General features: G+C 40.1%; 2 protein-coding genes across 3 annotated transcripts; one reads left to right on the top strand and one right to left on the bottom strand.

The window, feature by feature from the left end:
* Positions 1–454: 454 nt before the first annotated feature.
* On the bottom strand, positions 455–13,116 carry atp8b4 (ATPase phospholipid transporting 8B4; the record flags this gene model as incomplete). The annotated part of the gene is made up of 28 exons (XM_080028550.1): positions 12,976–13,116; positions 12,324–12,379; positions 10,041–10,099; positions 9,837–9,950; positions 9,622–9,720; positions 9,463–9,524; positions 9,285–9,357; positions 8,982–9,052; positions 8,702–8,781; positions 8,366–8,524; positions 8,200–8,288; positions 7,611–7,807; positions 7,132–7,340; positions 6,218–6,261; positions 5,965–6,130; positions 5,663–5,851; positions 5,333–5,448; positions 4,777–4,941; positions 4,370–4,481; positions 4,145–4,250; positions 3,852–3,987; positions 3,260–3,443; positions 2,699–2,922; positions 2,458–2,541; positions 1,727–1,972; positions 1,515–1,635; positions 1,289–1,419; positions 455–778 (listed from the first exon to the last, which is right to left on the bottom strand). Exons 2-28 carry the CDS (start codon positions 12,352–12,354, stop codon positions 455–457), a joined length of 3,591 nt encoding a protein of 1,196 aa, XP_079884676.1. The 5' UTR covers positions 12,355–12,379; positions 12,976–13,116.
* A 752-nt stretch (positions 13,117–13,868) lies between these two features.
* LOC307250645 (sulfide:quinone oxidoreductase, mitochondrial-like) lies at positions 13,869–27,257 on the top strand. Of its 2 annotated transcripts, none has more exons than XM_080027775.1 (10): positions 13,869–14,011; positions 15,488–15,692; positions 15,890–16,060; positions 16,263–16,316; positions 16,422–16,616; positions 16,721–16,930; positions 17,148–17,331; positions 18,495–18,562; positions 18,682–18,860; positions 27,103–27,257. In XM_080027775.1, the coding sequence occupies exons 2-10, from the start codon at positions 15,495–15,497 to the stop codon at positions 27,251–27,253; spliced, it is 1,410 nt and encodes a 469-aa protein (XP_079883901.1). In that variant the 5' UTR covers positions 13,869–14,011; positions 15,488–15,494; the 3' UTR covers positions 27,254–27,257. The 2 variants fall into 2 exon arrangements, with proteins under 2 accessions (XP_079883901.1, XP_079883902.1); XM_080027776.1 differs by lacking the exon at positions 27,103–27,257 and adding an exon at positions 18,956–20,773.
* The last annotated feature ends 303 nt before the right edge of the window (positions 27,258–27,560 follow it).

Raw genomic sequence — 27,560 nt, 5'->3', positions numbered from 1 at the left:
TAGATTTATGTTGGATTAATTGGAGGTATAGCCTAATTAGAGGCAGCCGGCATAGAGTGGGTTGGGTCACCAAGCCAGGTTAAGAGCAAGGAAATGAGCCATTGACAGGGTGGAACAGGGGGAATCGAGACTGCTTTAGACCTCACGCTCACTTAGCTCATGCTCACCAAGCTAAATGAAATGTTTTGTGAAAATAAAGAAAATAAATCATCTGAAAGGAAGAAGCAAGACTCTGAGTATAATTGAACAGAGACGTGCGAGTCCAGCGAGCGATCCCCTGTACGGTGAAAAGTTTAAAACTAAGGTTAAGAACTGGCCACGACAAGGTACGACGATGTGTTGTTGGATTTGAGCATAAATTCCCCCAGGCAGTGACTGACATTCATACCTTGTACTTGGTCCATAGGATCCATGCATATGGAATCCTAAAGTGTGTAGCTACTTTGCCTGTTAGTCAGAGGTCTAGTTCAGGTCTTTGTTCTGTTGCTTTGTAGCCACTTCCTGAGGTTCCTGCGCCTTCATCAGGGACGCAGGAGACTTCATTGTTTCTTTTCAGCATGTTCTCTATCCAGGTGGGGCTGTGTGCTGTTCTCGTTGGGGAGCGAGGAGAAGACACTGCGCTCTCCCTCATGTTTTTGCCTGAGGTGATCAGCTCTCCGTAGCCCTGCTGGTGGGAGAAGGCGTAGGCAGAGCGGCGAGAGCTGGTCCTGCGTACTACTCGCCTCAGGTTCGGCCCCTGAGGTCCTTCCTTCTTTCTGGACTGTTGTAGACGACGGACCTGTCAAAACACAGCAGGAGTGGAAGGAGGACTGAGATCCTCTACTTCAGTAAAAGGACCAATACCATAAGGTAAGAATAACAAATATCAGCTAAATGTACTTAAAGTGTATACAAGTATAAGTACTCTTTCTGCATAAAGTAGCCCCAAAACGGAGGTATTAGTATTAAAACATAATTATAGGTGGAGCTAGTTTCTAAATACTTTACCGACAGTTAGGCATTTTAATCCAGTATGTTTCTAATATATTTTTTATTAATAAATTATCTTTCATTGGCTGATCATCTTTTGATTAGTAACATCTTTATCTGGAAAGGAACTTGTGATAGCTTTAAAAAAAAAATACAGCGGTGCAATATTTCCTTTTAAAATCTAGTGAGGTAGAAGTATAACGTAAAAGTATTGAGAAATAAATACTCAAGTCAGGTACATCTACCTAAAATTGTAAATGTACTTAGTTTATTTCCTTCTCTGGTGCACAATCACTGTATGTAAATTAAGGTATTGTACCTTATCTGTGAGCGTTGGGAAGAGCAGTACTCTCAGGAAGTTGACTGCTAAGCCGGGCACAACACACACCACAGTGGTGAGTAGAATGACCAACCACACGCCCTTCTCTGACAGGCAGTTACGCGCCGTGCCTGAGGAGAGACAAATCTGTATTAATCTATACTACATTTCTATTGCATCAGCATTTCCAAAAAGGAGCCAAACTTACCTACAAATGGGAAATTACTTGGAAAGATGCCAAACATGCCATCACTTTGCAATGTAAACAGTATGGCAAAGTACACAGTCAGGCTGCCCCATATGAAGAGGTGATTGACAGCCGTCCAGTAGTGTTTGTCAAGTCCAATCTAGGAACATATATGCATCAACATACAGTGGTAAATAGTCAAATCAACATGGCTATTTTCTGTCTGTCTTTCATTCTGTTCATACTCCTACCTGAACACTTGCGACAATGACCAGGGATGTTGCTATGGTGACAGCAAAGGCTTGTTGGTCAGAAAAGTGGGAGCCGTCATCTCTTACCATGACAGAGAAAGCTCCATAGGGAATAAAGAAGAGCAGGAATGATGTGCCCACACCCTGCAGTGTGCATAGGAAGAACTGACGCTTGTTGAAGAGAAGGTTCTGCTGGCCTGATGTGTACAGGCTCGGGTTAAGAAGGCTGTTCTGGTCATTGACATCCTTTAGGAAACAGAGATATCATAAGTATTATTATATAGAGGAGGGTGAGGGTGAAGTATTGAGGAAAGTGATTGATGCTAGTTATATGGAAGATGGTACTTTCAATGTGATACAAAAACAATATACAATATTGTATTGATACGGGTTGATCAGGTTAGGGAGTTCACACGTAGGTTACATTTAATGTAGCAACTACTGCAGAGTTATATGTGTAGGTACCTTTGGGAAGTTTATTAATCAGGACACAGTAAAATAGTAGTAATGAGATATTCACCTGTATGACTTGACAGTATTTTAAAAACAAAAAAAGGTATAAAATGATACCATGGCCCAGGAAGGTACCATTGGAAACAGCTTGAAAAATAAATGTAGTCTTCAGTCCAAATTTAGAAATGAAGAACTTCTTTTAAAAATATTTATATAATTTGATATAGACTATATAAATAAGTTCTTTATTAGTATTATTTCATATGAAACACTTTTACCTGATCAAAAAGTCCCATTGCCAGGACTGGTAAAGATGTATAGACTATATTGAAGAGGGTAATGAACCACTGGTCATACACAGTCTGTGGAAAGAGAACATATAAACATGCATAATATGTATTTATGTCTGTGTACGAGCAATTATTCGATTAAATGTAATTTAAATGGATTAAAATGTGGGGAAAAAAGAGATACTTTCAAAAATCCTACGGGCCTCATGATACATTACAGTTTTCTTACCTGAGCCGAGAAGCCACAGAAGAAACCGTACCAGAAGTGTACCAGCGTGAAGGCAAAGTTCTTGTAGAAGAAATAACGCAGGAAGTTACACATGCGGAAGTAGGACCAGCGTCCATGCACCAGCAGGAGACGCTGCAGGTACCGGAACTGAGCGAAGGAGTAATCTGAGGCCAGAGCGGCCTGCATCCCCTCCTGACCACTGATGCCAACACCAATGTGAGCAGCTGTGGGAGAAACAAACCGATCACTATCCATTGGAAGTGAAATCAACCATCATTGAAACACTGTTAAAATACTTACTAAATTAAAACCACAACCTGTGACTTAAATTTCAGTGAAACTTCGGTTGATTTTTAGTTGCAACATTTTAAAAGTTAAACAAGTATTTACTTCATCTGAATAGTTACTTCTCAAAATATTTTGTGTATTTTATAATCCTCAGTTGTTTTTATGATTATCATAAGCTCATTTATGTGACTCATAACACATGAGAGAATTGCTCCATGCTGCTTTTTCCAAACACATAGGACTACGAGTAACATATTCGATCCTGAGACCCACTCTGGATCATGCTGACGTCATTGGCTCCATCTCCAATGGCCAGGGTGACGGCTCTCTTGTGCCTCTTCACCAGCTCCACCACCTGAGCTTTCTGCATGGGCGTGACCCGGCAGCAGATGACTGTTTTACACAAACAGGCCAGGTCCAGCAACGCACGCTCCAACTGCGACTCCAGTGCGTGAGCCTGCAGGGTGAGAAACACACATACATCACACACCTGCTAGCAGCTCTCATTACCGTCCTGCCACGTCAACCGCCCGCAGAGACTAAACACCAAGCAACAGCTCATTGTAACACCTCCACCGAGCCGCTCCCGGCACAGCGAGGGAGCGGCTCCTCTGTGAGGAAATGGATGTTAATGAAAAGCCGTAATAGAGCCGAGGGCCCTCCACAGCACAGCAGCCCTCTGCTCATTACAGGCCCCGGCACAGTCAGCACTGGGTAACGAGACGCTAGACTCAGCAGACAGCAACACAACCACTGTTTAACAAAGTAAAACCTGTTGGCATTCGTATAGCAAAATAAAAACAAGCACAGCAGAGGATGGAAAACATTAAAATGCTGTAAAATGTACCACTGTTAAATTTCTCACCAGACTGTGTCCATTGATGACTAAGGCAAACTCTGCAATAATGGTTTCTTCGAACAGAGAATCATCTGCCAACAGATCCATCTTCTCAACATCTCCTGCACTGCGACTCGGGCCGAGAATGTGTTCTTTGGCACTCCTGAGGACAGAGGGAAGCCAGTAAACTTACTTTTTTTTTTAGCATATAAAAATATGCTTTATCAAGCACAATATTACATATAGACCTTAAGTTTAAGGATGTTATACACCAAGATTTTTCCAATTGCAGTTGTTGAGAGAATATGTGAGTGTATCACCTGAGCTGCTGCTGCACCTCCAGCAGTGTATGGCCAGAGATGACAAACACCTCATTCATGTCGTCTCGCAGCATGTTGCAGGAGTAGCCAATGTTCATGGCTGTCTCTGAAATGTTTCACACAATGTTTTACATCTATGCAGATTTATTTGAACAGATAGGTTAAGCTGTTATTATTAGTATCAACTAATTTGGTCAAAAAGATTATTTAGGAGAATCATGCTACCTAGTTTGTCTCCTGTGAGGACCCAGATCTTGATCTCGGCTAGATTCAGACAGGCGATAGTTTCTGGGACACCCTCCTGGAGTTTGTCCTCGATGGCTGTAGCTCCTAGAAGCTACAGCGAGGACAACAGTCAGTATACAGAAGCTAAAATTACATTACACTACATGTAGCAGACACTTTTATCCAAAGCGACTTACAACTGGAGCACACATGCAAGCTAACTATCGGGAGCAATTTAGGGTTCAGTGTCTTGCCCAGGTACACTTGGACATGTGGCGGGGAGACGGGGGATCGAACCACCTACCCTGCAGTTGCGGGTCGATCACCCTACCCACTGAGCTACAACCCATACATACAATGAATTTGATTGCTTAAACTATCGACACAAAAAAGGTTGTCAATGTTACCTTCAAGTCCCGCTCGATCTCCTCGTACAGAACATCCAGCTGATCCTCGCGGTTCTCAGTTACAGTGCTGGCAAACAGGAGCTTCTTCATCCAAACCTTAAAATAATCTTCGGATAGATCTTTGTATGCCAGCGCTAATGTTCGAAGCCCTTCTCCAGCAAATTCCTGCAGAGAAAATGATGAAAAACCAAAAACACCTATAACAGTTGTAGCATGCAACAATACAGGGCAATGTACCTGTTTTAAAAAGTGTAATGAATATTTTACAGAAGTTTGCAGTTGTGTGAGGAGAGCAGACGTAGCCCATTTTATAATGATTAGTACTTATATTTGACTATATCGGTGGCATTTTTCAGTACATACCCTGAAATGTTAACATCAACACATTACCTGCACCAGCTGAGCCACTTAACTCATTACATTAGTGTTTTTGGCAACTTATCTGATGTATTGAGTTTTATGAGACTATAAACCATACTATACTACAAGATGCATGGTACTTTGTTTATGCAAAGTGCAGTCATTTAATACTGTTATCCAATAGTGTAACCCTTACATTGAGCTGCTCTGAGGTAGTGCACATGAGGTCGTCACAGGATGGATCCAGACGGTCAAAGATAATAGTGTCAGCTCCTTTTGAGTACAGTTTAATCTGGCCCTGCGGATTTCTCACTGTAAAGGGCACAGTAGGAGAACCCAACAATACTGTTTTGATCAAATCCTAAATACATAGAAAAAAATACAAGGATTATAGACAGTCACAAGAGAAACAGACTTGCTGTTTATTTAAAATGAAACGCATTTTTACATTATGAATGTGTACTTAGTGTCTTGTTGACTACATGTAGGCTAAAGGGATCTTTACTGTTATAGTTGAAGACCTAACCAATGACACTCATTCTCTTGCGCACGTTGTTGAAGTCCAGTATGGCCAGGAGCTGGTAGGTGATGGCTTGACCCATCTCACACAGGGTGATGGTCTCGGGCGTTCGGGCTCGGAAGACGAAGCCAAAGTTTCGTGCTGCAGTGACCAGGGCTCCTTCATCAGGAGACTGAGCCTGATACACCAGATTCCCTTTGTGGTAACAGAAAGATCATAAAAGAACCCCTTTAATATAGGCCTACTACAGTATGTTCAATTCTGTCTATTCTTAGTGGTGCTACAGCTGGATGGTGTGCACAGTGTACCTTCGCTCTTCTCCTCTGCCATGACAGTGTGGCACAAAGCCAGCAGTCTGAAGAACTCCTGCACTGCCGGATCCTCCAGTTTAACTGCTTGGACCAGGCTGCCATCGTAAAACTTAAACCTTGTGTCACAGAGAGGGTTGTAGGAAAAGTCCACACAGGCAGTTGTCTGAGGGCACATAGAACCCCAACATAGTTATTATCAGTTGAATTATTATCAGAGTTAAGAATTCATGCTTGTTCTTAGCCTACTTACTTCTGTAATATCCACCTTCTGGTCAAATTCATCATAGACATCACCTTAGAGAGAAAGAGTAGGGAAGGGAGATTATCGGCAATGCTTCTAAAAACCCTCAACAACATACATCAAATGTGTCATTGTCCTTGACTATGCTTCAGCACAATGCGCAGTAGTAGGTAGTACTGGTGGTCGTGATTTTGTATTTTGTTTGAAGGCTTAAAATATTAATTGTATTACTATTTATTTTAAGGCATAAATAATATTTCAGTCACACAGACCATTTTATTTATATGTTTGATGATTCATGCTTCCTGAAAAAGTCTGGTGTTAATACATAGCCTAGGCTCTGTAAACGGCCATGTAGCTAGCAGGTGGGTCCCTTTTGTTTACATCCCCTTTGTTGACATGCATGTTTATTTACAGATCCAAGACTCTCTATTAACAACAGCAATCATTTTTCCAGAGCACACACAGTACAGACAGGTATAGTCCAGGCATTATTATGACCTGACCTTAAAAAAAATGCAACAGAAACCATTCCAACTGTTTTTGACTAATGAATATGTAATAAATAACATACTAAAAGTCTTAAGGAATCCATGTGGTGGAAAATTATTTTCTAAGGGTTTTCTTAACCATACCTTTATGCCAATTTTCGGCTTCCCAAAGTACTGTTTTATGGTAGAGGGGATATGTGCCAAATTGTTAACCTTTTCAGAAAAGCATGAAACTTGGTACACTTATACAGTTTGGGGCCCTGAACATTTTCAGATATTTAGCCATTGCAAAATGTATTGAATCACAAAGAGATATTAGCTGATTATGACAAAAAGGGAATTGGAACAACAAGCATTCTCCAGAATCACTGACTCCACCTTTAAATCAGTTATACAGATTTTAAGAGTTCAGAAGAAGAAAAAAAAACCTACCATAAGTCTGTCCGTTAATGGAGCATTTTCTGAAGACCATGATGTTCTGGGTGAGGGTGCCCGTCTTGTCGGAGAAGATGAACTGCACCTGGCCCAGCTCCTCTGTCAGTGTGGTGGTGCGGGCTTCCGCTGCAGTGTCTGTCAGACTGTGGTACATCTTCCAGTCCCAATTGATGAAGTAACTGTGACCGAGCCGCAGCACCTCCACGCTGATGGAAGGTTTAACCATACATTTAATATTTTAAATATAACTTTTACAGGGAAATCATTTGTAAACTTGAACATATTTCTTTCGAAATTACAGGGCTACAGGGGGGCCCCAATAGAAGCTCAGTCCTCAGAAGCAGCAGACCACGGGTTCGAGTCTGGCCCGTGGATACTTTTTTTTTTTAAAGGGCTACAACACAAACTGTACTTAGAATAGTTACATATATGCATTTCGGAAATAAACTTGTTGTGATTAATGTCTTTGTTCTCACCTGACATACAGGGAGATGGGCACAACAGTGTTGAGGATGATGATGTAGGACCAGAAGGTGAGGAAGCCGGAGAAAACTGCACTTCTCTGCAACTCATCCCACGGCAAAAACACCTGGAAGTTTCTGCCAATGCAGCTCTCCCAAACAGTGTTTCCAATGGCCAAAATAACTCCCATACAAACGAGGAAGGCAAAGATCTGAAATACAAATAATTTTTATGGTTTCACTTTATCTTTTATAAAAAAATTGGGGAAAAAAGAGTTTTGCTTTTACAAGCATCGTTCATCTGTTGTACCAAGGCTTATACAGATTATTAGAAATGTCCCAAGCATTAACCATTAGGAAGGGACGACTTGCCCCTCATTTGTTTTGGTACTTAAAATATTTTATTCTCACATAAATCGTTGAATAGGTCCACACTATTTCAGCCTGGGCAGAGTTTTAATTACCAGAGTAAAAAAAACATCTGTGTGCAGGAACCTTTTGCAGGAAAAAGGTGGTTCTCTTAAAGTGTTTTGTTTTGTAAAAGAAAATGTATCTAAAAAAGAAAATATGACGAGTAACCATGCAAAAGCAACAAACCACTCACCCACAAAACTAAAGTGTTCATCAGTTTGTCAATACTTGTCCTTTTAAATGTGGTCCTTCCACAGTTCTGCATCAGTTTGGTTTGCAACCCTGCAGGAGAAATTAGGCCATCAGTATTTAAAGAACATTAATAAACAAGAGGGTTTATGAGCAAAAAAACTTCATACCAGCAAAGATGACCATCCCAAAGCACCACTCGGTGTTCCTGAGTACACAACCTCGCAGCAGCATTTTTTCATTATCCAGAGAGAACTTATTGTCTCTCCAGTATAAAGTTCCTGTAAATTTATCCAGCTTGTTGTTTGGTGGCTCACAGATGACTTCTCCTGAGAGACGAAGCAAATTGAAGTCTTACCGATACAAGCCATCACTGCACGGTAATAGACAATAGACAACAACAAAAAAATACAAGAAATCATTGTGAAGAGAGTCATGGCTACACACACATAGAACCTGAGGCATCTACAAGGTATACATATACTGTATGTCAAGCTTCATCTCACCATCAAAGTCCATCAGTTTTGTAACATCTCCCAAATCTGAGGTGACGGTCAAAGCCTGACGAACTTTCAGATTTGTTTCTCTGTTTAGGGATAAAATGTTCGAAAAACTGTTTAATTGTATTCTTTTACGAAAAGTAAATTTCACCTCAACTTCATGCAAAATCAATCCCCTACAGGTATCATAATCTTAGTCTCATTCCTCACATGTATGATTCTGTGTTTGAACTAAAGCAGTTAAGATATCTTCACTTCTACTTTACATAGCCAGAACAGCACTTACCCATCTAGCTCTGCAGTCTCAATATGGCACAGTCCATATGGCTCACTGCTACAGATAAGAAGGATGTCTGCCTGTGTGAAAAAACCCCAATATGAAACACTCAGTGGTGAGATAAGGAAATAAACCAATCTCTACCCTGCGGAAACATTCAGGAGCCCCCAGCAGCCTCTGGATCGTGCAGAAGAAATGTTTCATTGTTAAACTTTGCGTTCTATTTTTTCCTTATATGAGTATATGAAAGACAGAAATACATATCCTATGATCAGAGCTGCCAAAAAAATGAAAAAAGGGAAGTTTACTCACAGCGACCAACTGATTATTCTCTAGTTTGATGATATCCCCCACACGGACGTTCATCCACTTCTCACTCTGCAAACTTGGAAATCAAAACTCATAATTAAATGTCCTTGAACATATAATTTATGCTTTGTGATTTGGTTGTTCAGCTAAACGACAATGAGAAAGAGGAAAGTGATAATACCTTCCGCTGATGAGGACCTGAGAATGGCGGTTGTTGACTTGCTTGTCACTCTTATGACGGAACTAAAGTTTAAAAAAGGCAGGGAAACTATTTTACCATGGGAGATATAGCTGTAGAAAACGAGCATTGAGAAGAGCTGAACTTTGAGTAAAAACTGACATAGTCATCGGTGGCATCTTTGACAGCCGTGATTACAAGCACCAACACCAAAGGGACAATGGTGGTGAACCAGGACAGAGAGGAAATTTCCGGGATTAACTACATGAGAAGAAAAGAAGGTTAGCTCACCCAGTTTCACAAAAACTCATTAAAAAAACCCCACATTCATTACAGGCAATGTGCAAAAAGCAATGTCTCTTCTCCTCTTCTTATACCTGCAGTATCAACAGCACTAAGAAGTAAGCGTTTGCAACTCTCTGGAACTGCTCGAACAAATTGATGGGCAGGAAGGTGAAGACATTGTACTTTGAGGTTTTGATGTGGTTGTCCTGAAAAACCACACATTTAAAAAACAGCGCTGATGATATAAAGTGTGAAATAAAACAGCAAAACTTGCTCCATTTTGAGGACATACTCACAGTGTAAGAGAACTTGTCATTGTAGTCCCGCGCATTAGCTTTCACATGGCGTTCCTTCTCTGCATACAAAGAGCACAGGGTCATTAGGGTTAGGGTTGGTTAATTAAATGACCCCTCAATAAAACTAATATAATACTTCAGACTTAGTGTCTGCTCTGTTTTTACAACCACTTATTGATTTGCTAAAATAGATTGTCAACATCACCATATAACTCCCAAAATGTATCATTTTAATTCTGAAGTGTCTTAAGCTTACTGAGACTGGTCGACAGGTATCATAGATTTTTAATTCTCAAGAAGGAGAAACATGCAACCTACATATCTTTATGTTTCTTTAACTGAAGGCTTAGTTTATTCCACTGAAGCAGAATGCGTCACTGGACCAGAAGTAGCATCTTTGCTATAAGAGTACACTATACAGGAGTAAATTCAGAAAGAGAACCTCAAGATAAAAGATTTAAATTTTCCCATGAAAAGAAAGTGTTGTACTCCTTAAAATATTCATCCTATTTCTTTTCTAAAAATGGGCACAACTTGGTACAATGACCTTTTTTTTTTTTTTTTTTTTTTTTTTTACAATTTCTGCAAATAGAAGTGATCATATAATGAGACAGAAGTTTTTGTCTGAGCAACACACTTGGTATAACATTGTAGGATTGTAAGGAGAGAGCTGCTGTGTCACAAATTGAATGTCTCCCTCTTGGGTACTTATCATCATCATACTGAGGTTATCATCTCATTCTCCTTAAATGGGTTCTCTGGCCATTTTAGTACATCACATTCATAAAGTAAGAGGACTCACAAGAGAGATTTTAAAGAGAGAATGGAGAATTTTAAAACAGCAGAGGCTGAGAATGAGATATACTTTCCGACTTCTACTCCACAACTCTCTGCGGGTCTCTTAACTCTTTTGTAAGCTTTCTTGTCTTTCACACAGTCTTATTTTATAACATGCAAGGGATCTTCGCCTTGGTGTGGTGGCTTTAATGTAGTTATTTGTTTGCACTTTTCTGCCATTGTCTCCTGTGATTGGTATGTGACGGTGTGTGTGTGTGTGTGTGTGTGTGTGTGTATACTCCATACTTCCTGTTCTGCTAATCATACACACCTTCCTGCAATCAGCTCGTTAACACTCCCAGTTTTCTCACCTGCATCACATTCAGTCATTAGCCTCTAATATAACAGGAGTCATTTGCTTGTGTTTGGTTGCATCCACTGCTTTCTTTGTTTAGTCAGTGTGCCAGTTTTGACAGTGTGGACTTTATCGGCATGTTCCTGCATCCACCCTGTACTGGCCAGTATGCCTTACTCCTCATTAAAACCTTGAACTTACTCACACTAGTGTAACACGGGAAATCCAAACGGAAATGTTAATATGGGAAAACCTTGACACCTATTTGGATGAGTCTATTTCATGGATTTGACAGAATTAAGTGTTTGACATCTTGACTCTCTGAGCCTGCACTTTATACCCAAGAACATAAAGCTTCATTCACGGTTAACTTTGACATTCATCACATGGCGTTGCACGCGAGGGGATATAATAAAATTAATAATGCTTAGTCATGCTTTGAACAGCACTCTAAACACAGAGCAATACCTGAAGTAGCGCTCTACTAGATCTGTTTTCCAAATGAGGTTAAGTCATTGTTGTATTATGCATAACACACATGCACAGAGCTGCAACAGGAGAGACATTCTCACGCGATAGAGGCCTCCTCCTGCTATCAGTTACTACGGCAATTAATTATTAAGACAGCCAGGCGTTGGTCCGCTTAAACATTGAATTACAAGATGTGTAAATGCAATATTGCTCTTCTACAGCACATAGAGATGTTAACTGACTAATTCCCAGAGTACCAGTCATATTACTTCTGAGTCTAACATTGATAGAGGGAGCTTTAAGATCATCAGTTTCCATAGCAGGACATGTATTTTCCCTATAATGATCACATAACTGTACTTTCCCCCTTAGTTTTTCTTGTAAGGATGTTTATGTTAAGGAATTGAAATACACTTGAGTCTGATTCTTCAACTTCAAAGTTCATTTCACTGTGTGTGAGGCAGATAATGATTACAAACATGACAAATTGACACTAGGTCGGATGCATCTGTATACAGTTTCATTCTATCTTAAAACAAGTGCACTGCACCAAGGTAGGATGAGACGTTTTCAGCTTTTGAAAGACAAAGTCTCAAATTGAATTATTTACTTTTGCGTACAATTTTGACACTGAACCATGTACAACAAATACCACCTCTATAGTGAAAAATTATTCTTACCAATGTATGTATTTCTCCTCCAGAATCCCATCTTCGTGGACCTCCCGACGGTTTCCCTGAGTGTCAGCATTAAAAGAAATCAGAGGTGGAGTACTGCACTTAAATACAATTGACTTTAATTAAATGTATCAATTACCTGCTATTTTTATATTTCTACTCCGTCACAGCTCAGGGGAAAATACTCGTCCTTTTTACTCCAATACATCAATATGAAAGCTTTATTCAGCAATGTTACAGATAAAGATGGTTTATGTGAAATACAATGGTGGTATGCCTTTTAAGATATCCAACTAAAACTAATAAAATTAACACCACATTGACTAACTACAATAAAACGCTACTTGAATTCATCAGTAATATCATTGAATAATTTCATATAGCCTATAATAACACTTTTTCTTTTAAGGAGGCCAAGTACAACTCTGATACTTTTACTGTCTTCTCTCTGGCATTTTGCAGAGGGACAGTATTGCAATTGGTGTTGTCTTGTCAGCAGCTAAATCCCTGGTGACTTTTGTCTCCTTAGCAAAAGATCCCCATGTGAATAACACAAAGCTGTAAACAACATTTATATTTTTTAAAAGAGATACAGGCAAAGGCATACATGTGCGTTATCCTAACCTTTTGTGTAGCTGTGGTGGTTGTATTTTACCTTGCACAAGTGTGTCACAGGCTGCATTCTGTTGAATCCATGTATCCTGTCAGTTAGCACGGCCTGCGTTTATTTCAAGTAGATGTATCTGCAGTATAAACACAAGTGTAGACTATAACATTCTCCCGAATGAAAAATGATTTGATGTGGATGAAGTCATGCAAACGAACTGCAGAAGTAAATCTCAATAACGGTGACTGAGTGGACAAATAGAAAAAGAGAGAAAAGAGGGCCGTGGTGCTGACAGGCGACAAGAAAAGCGATCACGCTATTATCCGATAGAAAGTGTGTGGAGACAAAGTGAGATCGAACAAAAATCAACTCTGTGATAACTCACAAGCCGACAATGGAGATGCGGGAGCCGTCATTGGGGAGATGGGAGTGTAGGTGTCTGTGCTGCACTGAGCAACCTCCGCCCCCTTTACCTCCACTGTAAACCACATGTAGGCTATATCAATTTGGGAAAGAAGTACATATTGTTCAGTAGGCTGAATAGTACATAGGCTAGGCCTACATTTTGATTATGAATTGAATGTTATAAAACTAGGCTATGTTAAATAAAACAATTTTTCCAAACTAGGCCATCTATTTGGCTACTAGGCTACATTTAAAATGGGTGTGTCCGTTTCTTTATAGTTTATTTCAAACTGTAGCCTAAAGAAAATCGTGATAAAGGCCATCTCGCTAACGCGATAAACTATTTTCTTTTTCATCCTAATAAAATGATAGTTTCACATTGTAGGCTAAATTAATAATTAATTAGGCCTACCTATCAATTTGTGGCGTTTGATTGGACAAACGGCTGAAGAGGCGAGGCTAGTGATCTGAAATTCAACTGTTATTCGTCCATCCCTCGAGGGGCGTAGTGACTGGAAGTTCACACAGCACAGAGCAGCACGTGCACCTGTTCAGTCTAGCTGGGGCTTCCCTTACCTGCGGAGTGCTTACAAAGTTACGGGCTGAATTATCCTGGGTCATTTAAGAAAATTGTCTAAATCGACAGTTGACAGCGGTAGGTCCTACTGGTCAAACCAAGGTAAGTAGGCTATCATATAGGCCAAAGTCCGTCTTTCATGACGTCAAGTTAGGCTACGTTACAAACTACATGTAGGCTACCTATGGTACGCACATACAGGGGTAAGATTTGTTATGGAAGCTCAGTGAGTTTATTGCGCACCATGAAGCAGAAAATGTAAACATCCTTATGTTATAATGTCTTATTAAGGCTTATTTTTGCTTTAGGCAAACAGTATCTGTCTCCTGACGAGCTAGGGCGCACTATAGTAGCCTATTTGTCAAAGTTAGAATCAGTCACTCAAACGGTGAATCTCAATTCAGGGGTTACAGCCTACGAAGGCTGCATTTGAAGACCGATTGCGTCATAGCGGCGCACGAAGGCTTGTTCCATTTGCAAAGATTTGCAAGGCTCCTTCATATGCGGCCGAGAAATGCATCCTTCGTTTCACGGTTTTGAAGGCTGCAACAGATGGATCCTTCGCGGCCCAACATATCCCAAGATTCATTGTTTTTTTTCAGAGATGGCATAAAATAAAAAATAACAAAACAGCAACGTGTTGCTCCATCTTCTTAACTTTTATCTTCCTTTCTTTTTTTCTTGTACTTTTTTTTTAATAATAATAATAATTGATAGGTTTTATATAGCGCTTTATTGCCTTGGCACTCAAAGACGCTTTACAGGGTTCCTGGTTCAATTCGTTCACACACAGTCATACCGGTGGTGGTAAACTACGAGAGTAGCCACAGCTGCCCTGGGGCAGACTGGCGGAAGCGTGGCTGCCATTCAGCGCCAACGGCCCCTCCGACCACCACCTCAAACATACAGCAATCATACACATTCACACAAGGCAAGGTGGGTGAAGTGTCTTGCCCAAGAACACAACAACCATGACACAGGTGGCCGGGCGGGGATCGAACCGCCAACCCTTGGATCGTTGGCCAACCCGCTTAAACACCTGAGCCACAGTCACCCCGACTTTTCTTTTCGTCTGGTAGGCAACTTCTTTTTATGTTTTCCTCCGTTGACAAGGCTGTCTCCGTTGGCAGCAATCAGGGTTGCTAGGCAGCACAGGAGCGGCGAGTCGTCACGCAAACCGGAAATGCTCGTAAACGGAGACCTGCGGAGACCGTCTCGTTTAACAACGCTCGATCGGCCTTCGAATCGGCCTTCACAGGCTATAGCCTTCATAGACCGCATAGACGACGCGGTCTATTGATTGGGATCCAGCTAAAGTGAAAGGAGGTTGAGTTATAGGCTACTAAATGTTGCTCTTCAGTCTGTTAAGAAAAGTAACAGTTACAAATGTGCTCCAGCACATGTTTTGGTGTGTGGCCATAGTTTATCTGCAGTAGCCTTCTTCCTTTGTCTGATAGTCAAAATGTTAAGGTTGAGGAGCAAAATGGGAAGAAGGCCTACATGCTGTAATTCCCAGACAGACTGAGACAGTATACCTGATTTGTTGCTAACCTTAAATAACCTGTCCTCGTTGTTCAGACACAGAATGGCTGCACTGCGTTGTCTGAGGCAGTGCCAACCCATGGGCGTTGCTATCTCTCATATTCACACGAGCAGCCGAGCCACTGCCAAACAGCATTACAAAATGCTGGTACTCGGAGGAGGAAGTGGGGGCATTACCATGAGTGCACGAATGAAGAGGATGTTGGGAGCTGAGAACGTGGCTGTTGTGGAGCCCAGTGAGGCAAGCATCCACAAGATTAGGATTGCTATCTATCGCTCCTCCCTTGGTCTATTGCTTGAACACAGTATAAAGTACTCATTGTGAAAAGTGGTAGCTTTTAACTAGTTTGACTGTGGAATCATGTTTGTATTTTCAGAATTACAGTATTTTCCCGTTATGTTAAACTGGTGTCTTTACAATGTTTCTATTTATTTCAGATGCACTACTATCAGCCAATATGGACCCTGGTTGGTGCCGGCGCTAAAACTCTCGAAGCATCAGGACGCTCCACCGCAAGTGTTATGCCTTCTGGAGTGAAGTGGGTGAAATCTAAAGTTCAGGAAATAAACCCAGACACAAACACTGTCCTCACAGACGATGGGATTGAAGTATGTTAGCTCTTGAAACCTGTTATATGATAGTGTTGTCGTGTTGCAGTTATAACATTTCTTAAGAATTTGTCATCTAATGGCTATATTGAATATGCATTGCATATCTTAACATATTTATATATTGATTGCAACATTATTTCTAAATCATATGATGATTTCTGTGAATCTAGCATTACTTAGACTCTCTTTCACATTACAGATCTCCTATGAGTATTTGATTGTGGCTCTTGGTTTACAACTCCATTTTGAGAAGGTGACGTAAGGCTTTGGTAATTCTACTCTACACCTACCTAGTAAACGTTTTGCTATCGTATATAGATTCAATTACATCCCAGGAAACTTATTCTGTTGTATGTAGATCAAAGGACTGCCAGAAGGATTTGATCATCCAAACATTGGATCGAACTACTCAGTCCAAACAGTGGATAAAACGTGGAAAGCACTGCAGAACTTCAAAGAGGGAAACGCTGTGTTCACTTTCCCAAATACTCCTGTGAAATGTCCTGGAGCACCACAGAAGATTATGTACCTATCAGATGCCTTTCTGAGAAAGGTACTTCAATTTCCATAATGCACAGTTAATGTAGCCTACATTTTGAAACTATCACCTTTTTTTTTAACATTCTAAAAGAAGATTTTTGCACATTTCTATCCAAGACAGGAAAAAGGGCAAACGCCAATTTGATATACAACACATCGCTGCCTGTGATTTTTGCGGTCAAGAAATATGCTGACGCATTGTGGAAAATTGTGAAAGAACGTGACCTACAAGTAAATCTAAGGCAAAATCTGATTGAAGTGCGGGCAGACAAGCAGGAAGCTGTGTTCGAAAATCTGGACAAACCAGGTGAAACCAAAGTGATAGAGGTAACTATTACTTTACCTCAACTGCAACTCTAACATAGTAATATTATTGACTGCTTTGTACAATGGACCACCTGTTCCAAGATTTGTATTTGTCTGTTTTGCCTGTATGAAATGAACAACCTCATACAATATATAGTTTGTTCTCCCTTTGCACTTAATATATGCCAAATTAGGAAAAGAGACTCAAGTGAATAACTGTATAACTTTGCTGTACTAGTATGAAATGCTTCATGTCACACCACCAATGGGACCCAATCAAGCGATAAAAGGCAGTCCACTGGCAGATGAGGGCGGCTGGTTGGATGTCGACAAAGAAAGCCTCCAACACAAGAGGTATCCTAATGTGTTTGGGATTGGAGACTGTACCAACTTGCCCACAGCAAGAACGGCCGCAGCTGTCGGTATGTGATTATTATGGATAACTGTGTTATTATTAGTTTGAATGTTGCATTAGCAGAATACTGGAAATCACTATGTTGCAACATACAGCTTAAGGTAGAGTCAGTGATTCTAAAGAAAGCTTGTTTTCAAAATCAGTTTGTCAAAAAAAGTGAATATCAGGTTGCGGATCGTTAGATGTTCACTGATCTTGACAACAAGTGTTTACCAGAAACTTTACTTAACTGTCTATTCACTCAAGATTGGAAGTTCCCGGAAAACTTGGTGTGATTTAATAATGATCACTCGCCGGTTATAAACCAATTATCACTTTCTTCAACGGTTGCAATCTAACTAAAGAATTTAGCTTAAGTACGCTTACCATGTTTACATTCAGCGTATACAATTGCTAAGTTCCATGCTTATTCTTTTTTTTATTTTTGTTTTTATCCATATTACGCTTTAAGGTAGATATTATCAGTCATTGCATCTGTCTGTCATTGGGTTAGCTTTTACGAAGAAAGAAAGATCTCAACAATTGAGTGAACAGCTGTAACATGTTGCAGAGAGGTTCATGGTCCACAAGATTGCATTGATATTTTTAGATCCTGAAGGTAGCAATTACTCCTTCCGTCCACACAAGTAAATATTACATAACAGTAGTTAAATATTACATATTGCTTTTTAAAAAATTAGTATGAAATCTAAATGCATTAAAAAAACAATTAGTCGACAACAATAAAACTACTAATGACGATAATAACAATTACCACAGTTAAACACTCTATTGTAAACTATCTAAACTAATTGACCTTTGTACTCCGGGAAATAATCTGTCTGATCTATCACTACCAGGGAAGTCTGAAACATCAACAAGGTTCTCAAGGTTGCATTGTCTTTCCTTGATGCGCTCCTATAGTGAGCCCCCTAGTGTTCTAATTTTATGCACCAGTTTAAATTAAAAATCAAATGGAACATGCAAAAAAAGACAGTTTGCCATAACAAACTTCTTCCATACAAATATTAAAAGAGTGAGAGTCGTAGGTCAATACAAACTCTAAAGAATTGATATGTGGTGTGGATTTGGGACACATAGTCTCCTAAATTCCCCAAAATACAAATTCACACATATTGAGAAAGCACTACAAAATTTAATAATCTCCAAAATCTGTTCTCTCATTCTCAGCTGCACAGTCGGGTATCTTGAACAGAACCATCAGCAAAATACTGAAAAATGAGAAGCCAGATAAGAAGGTGTGGCAAAAAGATTAACTATGATACATCTCTTTGATTTTGAAGAATGTTATAATTTTTTTTATTTTTTTTATATTATTTATATGCAAATACATAATCAATAATCTTCTTATTCTCAGTATGATGGCTACACCTCGTGCCCTTTGGTAACAAGCTACAACACAGTCATTCTGGCAGAGTTTGACTTCAATTTTCAACCACTGGAAACCTTCCCCATCAACCAAGCCAAAGAAAGAAGAAGCATGTACTACATGAAAGCTGATGTGATGCCTCACCTCTATTGGCATGGGATGCTGCGGTATGTATATACTGTAGTGCATTAAGTTAGTTGTACAAACACTTACTGCACCTTTCCCCACAATTTATTAATATTCTTTATTTGTCTTACATCAGGGGTCATTGGGGTGGTCCAGAGCCATACAGGAAACTCCTTCATCTTGGGAGGAAATGAAGTCACTTCATCAATTTGTTGATTAATTGTTAATTAAGTTGATCAGTGCATTCCCTAAATAATTACAGAAAAAAAGTAAATCCACCATTCTCTAACAAGTTGGATACATACAGTAGCAACATTGTGGTTATGTTTATGTCCTGCACATAGTGACTAATCACCACAGGTTTGATCAAAGTATTGTAACTAAACTTGTTTTTAAATGTTTAAGAACTGTCCTGGAATGTAAATTGCATTACATTTTTGGCTGACACTTTTATCCAAAGCAACTTACAATATGTGCATTAAACCAGTAAGCCTACATTGTATAATCATGCAAGTATATCAACTTCATCAAAAAAGCATAGAGTTGTAATGTATTTAAGTTTTCTCCACATTTTAGAATTTTAACATTATTTCATGTCTGTCTATCTTAAATGCAGCAGAATCCAGTCTGTGAAAATGTTTGTTTTTTAAGAGGGTCATATAATCATTTGATTGGTTGTCTCTGGGAATGCTAGCTTAACCATTTACATGCAAACCACTGCAAGGGCTTTTCTTACATTTTAACATCAAAGTCAGATAATTTTGTACATAGCAATTATTTTTTATCAGCGCTTACAACAGGGCCGGCGGTAGCCAGGGGCCAGGGTGGGCCGTGCCCACCCAAATGTGGGCTGTGCCCACCCAATCGCCAATTTTTTTTGCCCCCAACCAAAAAAGAAAAATAATTAGTACATCAGTAAGAGGCGAACCAGAAACTCCATATCTATCTCAACTGCTCAGTGTCAGAATTTTATCAGTACGCCACTAGTTTGGTGAAAAACAACTGTGCAAATTTGTTATTATCACCATTTAAAAAAAATAATAATAATAAAAAAAAACTCGTGTAAAATGAGCGAATTGCAGTTCTATGTCCACCTCGACTAACTACGTAGGCTACAATAGCAAAATGCTGCTGCTTTCCTTAGGCTATACATTGACAATAGTGTAATGTGATATCATATCAGTCACATCCATATAATAGACTCCAAGTATTGAAAAACACATAGTGCACGGTATGAAACACGGTAGTAGAACCCCAGCTAACACACACCTCCACGCTTCAATGGTTACACACAAATAGCCTATCTTACCACAAACAACATTTCACTAAAGGCGTATGGACAAATAATCACCAATCCTTCTGAAGTATGCCTAGGCCTAAATCTGAATAATAGCGTTACATGTACAATTTAAAACTGACAGGTATCGACAGTCAGCTAGCTACTTGCTCCATATCCTCCCAAGCCTGTCACCACCAGATAATCCAACACATGAACCAGTGCTGTGTCTGAAATCGCGCACTTCTGTACTTACACTTACTTTTTTGAGTGCACTTTGCGCAAAACCGGAGAGTGTGCCAAAATGCAGTGCACTGTAAGTTCCTCGGTCGTGCACTCAAAACGGTCTAAAAAAAAAATTTTTTTTTTTTTTTTAGGTGGAAGTCCAGACCCACTATCGGACGGAACTGTTCATTCGCTGTCCAAGAAAATGTCAAATAAAATTCTAATTAATTAATACTAAAGAATATACCATTACCATGCATTGCTTCTAATTGTATTATTGGGTGGGCAGGACAGCCTGCCTCCAAGTTACCCACCCGCTTATAGTGGTCACTTCTCAGCAGAGCCGACCCGAGGCATAAGCGAAATGAGCGGTTGCTTAGGGTCCCGACTGCCAAGTTTTTTTTTTTAGTTTGTGTTTGATATCAACATCATATTATGTAAATGTAAATTATCATACAATAAAAGGAATACAATGTTTTGGTAGATAGTTATTAGCTTAATAATTGAATCAGTTCATCTAGGAGGTAATCCGAGGTTAACTGATCACGTCACGTTCAAGTCCATGGCGTGCACAGTGTGTATTGAGTTTATTTAAAAATATTTGAAAATGGGGCTGCCCTCAGTTGCCCATGCACTGTGTATACTGTAGTCTATAGCCTATTTCAGCCTCGTCGGTGGAAAAAAAGATAACTGGACAACAGAGTTATTCTGCTTCGTTCCTCTCACTGCATTTAAATTAATTCATCATATTACAGAAAAATATGTCCCGTAAAAGAAAAAGAGCACCAAGCCCATCCTAGAGGACCCTGCATAATATTTTATTTCAAATGTATATTTCTATGGAAAATCCATGTGTCTTTCTTCAATAGCTTCTAAATCATCCGACCCAGTGTCTCCAAATTATTTGTTCACACAAAATTCCTCAGATTTAGCCTCTTAATCTTCCTCTCAAAGTGCACCAGATTCATGCATTTCACTTTAAAAAGGTAAAAAAAAATCTCCCGGGGGGGCATACCCCCGGACCCCCCTAGCAGGGTCGTGACCTCGGGTGGCTACTATCTTAACCCAGCTAGAAATCAGAGGCAATAGTGGAAAGTAATGTGTATAGTATATCGCTCTGGACTACCACCATCCAGGTTGCCCAGTCCCAAAGCTTTCACTTCAATCAGCTCAGGCTCCCTATAAGATACATTATGTTGTATATAATGTACATTATATGTTATTCATAAACATTTTGGAAAAAAAACATGCAAGAATCAAATCTCCCACACAGCAGCACTCAAAGTTTATTTGCATATTGTGTTCTACACAATTCACAGTAAATGTGCCAAAAAGCAGACGCAGAGATCTTACAAGGGCAAAAAAATTCTGCCTGCGCGCTCTGCGCGCGCTCGCATCTTCGCTCTCCCTGAAAAGTGTGCCCACCTAAAATTTCTACAGGCCCACCCAAGTCTGACTTTCAAGAACCGGGCCTGGCTTACAATAAGATACATTTTTCTTTCATTGTTAAAATGACTGTTATAAACCACTATGCTACTAGGGTTCAAAACTGGAATTGTTGATGGAATATCATAAAGGTAGACTCGCTATATATAGGCTTACTGTATGGTGTGTTGTAAACTGAAGAGTATTTTTTTTTAATAGCTTCAGTCTGCTACCTGCTAGCTGTCTGATTGTATAGCTAAAGTACAGGTCCTTCTCATATAATTAGCATATTGTGATAAAGTTGATTATTTTCCATAATGTATTGATAATAATTGAACTTTCATATATTTTAGATTCATTGCACACCAACTGAAATATTTCAGGTCTTTTGTTGTTTTAATACTGATGATTTTGGCATACAGCTCATGAAAACCCCAAATTCCTATCTCAAAAAATTAGCATATCATGAAAAGGTACTCTAAACAAGCTCTTAACCTGATCATCTGAATCAACTAATTAACTCTAAACACCTGCAAAAGATTCCTGAGGCTTTTTAAAACTCCCAGCCTGGTTCATTACTCAAAACCGCAATCATGGGTAAGACTGCCGACCTGACTGCTATCCAGAAGGCCATCATTGACACCCTCAAGCAAGAGGGTAAGACACAGAAAGAAATTTCTGAGCGAATAGGCTGTTCCCAGAGTGCTGTATCAAGGCACCTCAGTGGGAAGTCTGTGGGAAGGAAAAAGTGTGGCAGAAAACGCTGCACAACCAGAAGAGGTGACCGGACCCTGAGGAGGATTGTGGAGAAGGGCCGATTCCAGACCTTGGGGGACCTGCGGAAGCAGTGGACTGAATCTGGAGTAGAAACATCCAGAGCCACCGTGCACAGGCGTGTGCAGGAAATGGGCTACAGGTGCCGCATTCCCCAGGTCAAGCCACTTTTGAACCAGAAACAGCGGCAGAAGCGCCTGACCTGGGCTACAGAGAAGCAGCACTGGACTGTTGCTCAGTGGTCCAAAGTACTTTTTTCGGATGAAAGCAAATTTTGCATGTCATTCGGAAATCAAGGTGCCAGAGTCTGGAGGAAGACTGGGGAGAAGGAAATGCCAAAATGCCTGAAGTCCAGTGTCAAGTACCCACAGTCAGTGATGGTCTGGGGTGCCATGTCAGCTGCTGGTGTTGGTCCACTGTGTTTTATCAAAGGCAGGGTCAATGCAGCTAGCTATCAGGAGATTTTGGAGCACTTCATGCTTCCATCTGCTGAAAAGCTTTATGGAGATGAAGATTTAATTTTTCAAAAAGACCTGGCACCTGCTCAGAGTGCCAAAACCACTGGTAAATGGTTTACTGACCATGGTATTACTGTGCTCAATTGGCCTGCCAACTCTCCTGACCTGAATCCCATAGAGAATCTGTGGGATATTGTGAAGAGGAAGTTGAGAGACACCAGACCCAACACTGTGGATGAGCTTAAGGCCGCTATCAAAGCATCCTGGGCCTCCATAACACCTCAGCAGTGCCACAGGCTGATTGCCTCCAAGCCACACCGCATTGAAGCAGTCATTTCTGCGAAAGGATTCCCGACCAAGTATTGAGTGCATAACTGAACATAATTATTTGAAGGTTGACTTTTTTGTATTAAAAACACTTTTCTTTTTTGAAGGATATAATTAGCATATTGTGATAAAGTTCAATATTTTCTGTAATGTACTGATCAACATTAGACTTTCATATATTTTAGATTCATTACACACAACTGAAGTAGTTCAAGCCTTTTATTGTTTTAATATTGATGATTTTGGCAAAAAAGTAAAGAAAAACCAAAAATCCCTATCTCAAAAAATTAGCATATTTCATCCGACCAATAAAAGAAAAGTGTTTTTAATACAAAAAAGTCAACCTTCAAATAATTATGTTCAGTTATGCACTCAATACTTGGTCGGGAATCCTTTCGCAGAAATGACTGCTTCAATGCGGCGTGGCATGGAGGCAATCAGCCTGTGGCACTGCTGAGGTGTTATGGAGGCCCAGGATGCTTCGATAGCGGCCTTAAAGGCCTACTTCACCGGTTTGAATATGAAGGTGTATTGAATTCTGAGATCCTATGTAGTATAAATGTGCGAAAAAAATTGAAATCGGTTCATCCTAGCCTGAGAAAAGGCAGAAAGAGTGTTTTTTTAACCCTATATTTCTCTTTCTCGTGACATCACAGAAAGAGAAATATAGGGTTAAAAAAAACGTACTTTGTAAATATTACTGTGATGTCACAGTAAAAGACATCACAGTAATATTTACAAAGTAAGTTTTTTTTTTAACCCTATATTTCTCTTTCTGTGATGTCACGAGAAAGAGAAATATAGGGTTAAAAAAAACACTCTTTCTGCCTTTTCTCAGGCTAGGATGAACCGATTTCAATTTTTTTCGCACATTTATACTACATAGGATCTCAGAATTCAATACACCTTCATATTCAAACCGGTGAAGTAGGCCTTTAAGCTCATCCACAGTGTTGGGTCTGGTGTCTCTCAACTTCCTCTTCACAATATCCCACAGATTCTCTATGGCAGGGGTGTCCAAACTTTTTTCACTGAGGGCCACATACAGAAAAATCTACGAAGGGCCGGGCCACTTTGCAAAAATAACACATTTATCAGGACATGTAGCTGCTCTGATGTTTAGTTTCATAGTGTCTTCGTAAATTGTAATCCTTCTTCACGGTAACACTTTCCTTGCACATTAAACAGACACATTTCCCCTCTTGCTTATATGCCAATGATACATCCAGTGTTTTCTGCCTTTGCGTCCAATATCCAGCAGGGTGAAAATAGTATCCAGCCGAGGTCTCGACCCTCCTAGGGGGGTCCGGGGGTATGCCCCCCCGGGAGATTTTTTTACGTTTTTAAAGTGGAATGCATGAATCTGGTGCACTTTGAGAGGGAAATTAAGTTTTAAGTATTAATTTTGTATGAAAAAAAAATGGAGACACTGTGTCAGATGAATTAGAAGCTATTGGAGAAGGACATAGATTTTCCATAATAATATTAATTTAAAATAAAATATTATGCAGGGTCCTCTGGGATGGGCTTGTAGCTCTTTTTCTTTTATGGGACATATTTCTCTGTAATATAATGAGTGCATTTAAATTATTTAAAAATTAAAAGCGCCATATTACATTATATTTTTAAAATGTGCCACAGGCCAATCAATCAGTGTTTGACACCCCTGCACTAGTGGGTTAACTAAGAAATGCAAAAAAAAAAAAATTTTTTTTTTTTTTTTTTTTTTAAAGGGCCATATTACATTATATTCTTAAAATCGGCCGCGGGCCAATAAAAAGCGGGCCGCGGGCCAACTGCGGCGGCCCGCGGCCCGCTTTTTATTGGCCCGCGGCCGTAGTTTGGACACCCCTGCTCTATGGGGTTCAGGTCAGGAGAGTTGGCAGGCCAATTGAGCACAGTAATACCATGGTCAGTAAACCATTTACCAGTGGTTTTGGCACTGTGAGCAGGTGCCAGGTCTTGTTGAAAAATGAAATCCTCATCTCCATAAAGCTTTTCAGCAGATGGAAGCATGAAGTGCTCCAAAATCTCCTGATAGCTAGCTGCATTGACCCTGCCTTTGATAAAACACAGTGGACCAACACCAGCAGCTGACATGGCACCCCAGACCATCACTGACTGTGGGTACTTGACACTGGACTTCAGTGCATTTTGGCATTTCCTTCTCCCCAGTCTTCCTCCAGACTCTGGCACCTTGATTTCCGAATGACATGCAAAATTTGCTTTCATCTGAAAAAAGTACTTTGGACCACTGAGCAACAGTCCAGTGCTGCTTCTCTGTAGCCCAGGTCAGGCGCTTCTGCCGCTGTTTCTGGTTCAAAAGTGGCTTGACCTGGGGAATGCGGCACCTGTAGCCCATTTCCTGCACACACCTGTGCACGGTGGCTCTGGATGTTTCTACTCCAGACTCAGTCCACTGCTTCCGCAGGTCCCCCAAGGTCTGGAATCTGCCCTTCTCCACAATCCTCCTCAGGGTCCGGTCACCTCTTCTGGTTGTGCAGCGTTTTCTGCCACACTTTTTCCTTCCCACAGACTTCCCACTGAGGTGCCTTGATACAGCACTCTGGGAACAGCCTATTTGCTCAGAAATTTCTTTCTGTGTCTTACCCTCTTGCTTGAGGGTGTCAATGATGGCCTTCTGGACAGCAGTCAGGTCGGCAGTCTTACCCATGATTGCGGTTTTGAGTAATGAACCAGGCTGGGAGTTTTTAAAAGCCTCAGGAATCTTTTGCAGGTGTTTAGAGTTAATTAGTTGATTCAGATGATCAGGTTAAGAGCTCGTTTAGAGTACCTTTTCATGATATGCTAATTTTTTGAGATAGGAATTTGGGGTTTTCATGAGCTGTATGCCAAAATCATCAGTATTAAAACAACAAAAGACCTGAAATATTTCAGTTGGTGTGCAATGAATCTAAAATATATGAAAGTTCAATTATTATCATTACATTATGGAAAATAATCAACTTTATCACAATATGCTAATTATATGAGAAGGACCTGTATTTTCCGGCCTTTACTCAGAAAAACGGCGTTGGTGGTGGGTTGATGAAAGAAGACGCAGTTTGAGGCAGATGAGGAGGTCTTCAGGAACAATTCTTTTATTTACAACAAAACTCATCCTGCAGTCAAAACGAAGCCAATAAAAAGTTAAAGTGTTTGTAGCCAAAAAACTAATAGAGGTACATGCATAAAACCAAAAGCTATGAAAAGTTCCTGTATCCTAAAAGACCCAACTTTTCCAGCATTGTGGCTGGTTTTAACCTGTCAATCTAAGTGATCTGATTGGTTCTTTAGGACAGTACGCCCTGCTCCTCCTAACACCTAATTGGTGTACCCTAACTAGCTCCACCCTAATGAGTCAGAGGTTGTCCTCTGGCCCCTAGAGGCCATCTGAGTTTAATCATCACCTGGAGGCGATATGTCACATTGGCCAAGAAGTCTGATTCAGCAACTTTTAAGACAATGCTGATGATGATGATGATGACCAGGGTCAATAAACTACTGCTAACTCTTAGCCAGACTGTCTTTGATTAACTCACAAGACAGTCACCTTTGTGTGAAATTTGAATTATCTACAGGTCAGCCTTGAGGGTTTCCTCACTCAAGCAGCTGACATCCCTGACTTTGCCCCCTGCCAGATGAGGCTGACTGTCTTTGTCTCCTCTGTAGCAGTAGACCTTAATATAAAATGTATAGTAACATAATACACTACAGTAATCTTAGAATGTGTCATAACAAAATACACTACATCAGCTAGGCTACATGATGTAACATTGAATGTGCCATGTTTTACAGCTATCTGAGTGACCTGACAGAGCCAGTGTTTGAGGAGGGGTGCGTTGACCAACCAGGACCGTCACACTCTGTTCCATCAGAGGAGGATGTGTTCATTGGGTGGGACAGGTGGTCTTCTTTAGGGCCCAACAGCAACTTGACAGTTACATAAAAGTTATGGCTTTGCTTCTGTTTGATATGAACACTTTATATTTTCATTCCACTGGCTATGAATAAACTGCTTTATTTTTAAGGATGTTTTTGTTCTTTTTAAAATGTAATGATACTGTTTTATCAGAGAAAATCTTCAGCGAGATAAAGGGGTGAAATGAAAAATGTAGAAGTCCATGCGGTCAGAAATTTAGTCCAACATCCTGACTATGAAAATGTGAGTTTCAAGTAATCCTTTACTACAGGTAGCAAACAGTGACAGTAAGCAACACAATTCATTTTTTTAACAGCAAAACTTTATTATGAAT

Source organism: Ammodytes marinus (genome assembly GCF_949987685.1).
Source record: "Ammodytes marinus genome assembly, chromosome: 5".
In the NCBI taxonomy this organism is placed as follows: domain Eukaryota; kingdom Metazoa; phylum Chordata; class Actinopteri; order Uranoscopiformes; family Ammodytidae; genus Ammodytes; species Ammodytes marinus.
This window is presented reverse-complemented; position numbering and strand designations above follow the sequence as displayed.

What these genes read in the sequence shown, in the direction of transcription:
- LOC307250645 (XM_080027775.1), top strand. Translation starts at nt 15,495, where the DNA reads ATGGCTGCACTGCGTTGTCTGAGGCAGTGCCAACCCATGGGCGTTGCT. An exon ending in CAGATGCCTTTCTGAGAAAG is followed by an intron (nt 16,617 to 16,720) that starts GTACTTCAATTT and finishes TTTCTATCCAAG; the next exon opens with ACAGGAAAAAGGGCAAACGC. An exon ending in AAGAACGGCCGCAGCTGTCG is followed by an intron (nt 17,332 to 18,494) that starts GTATGTGATTAT and finishes TCTCATTCTCAG; the next exon opens with CTGCACAGTCGGGTATCTTG.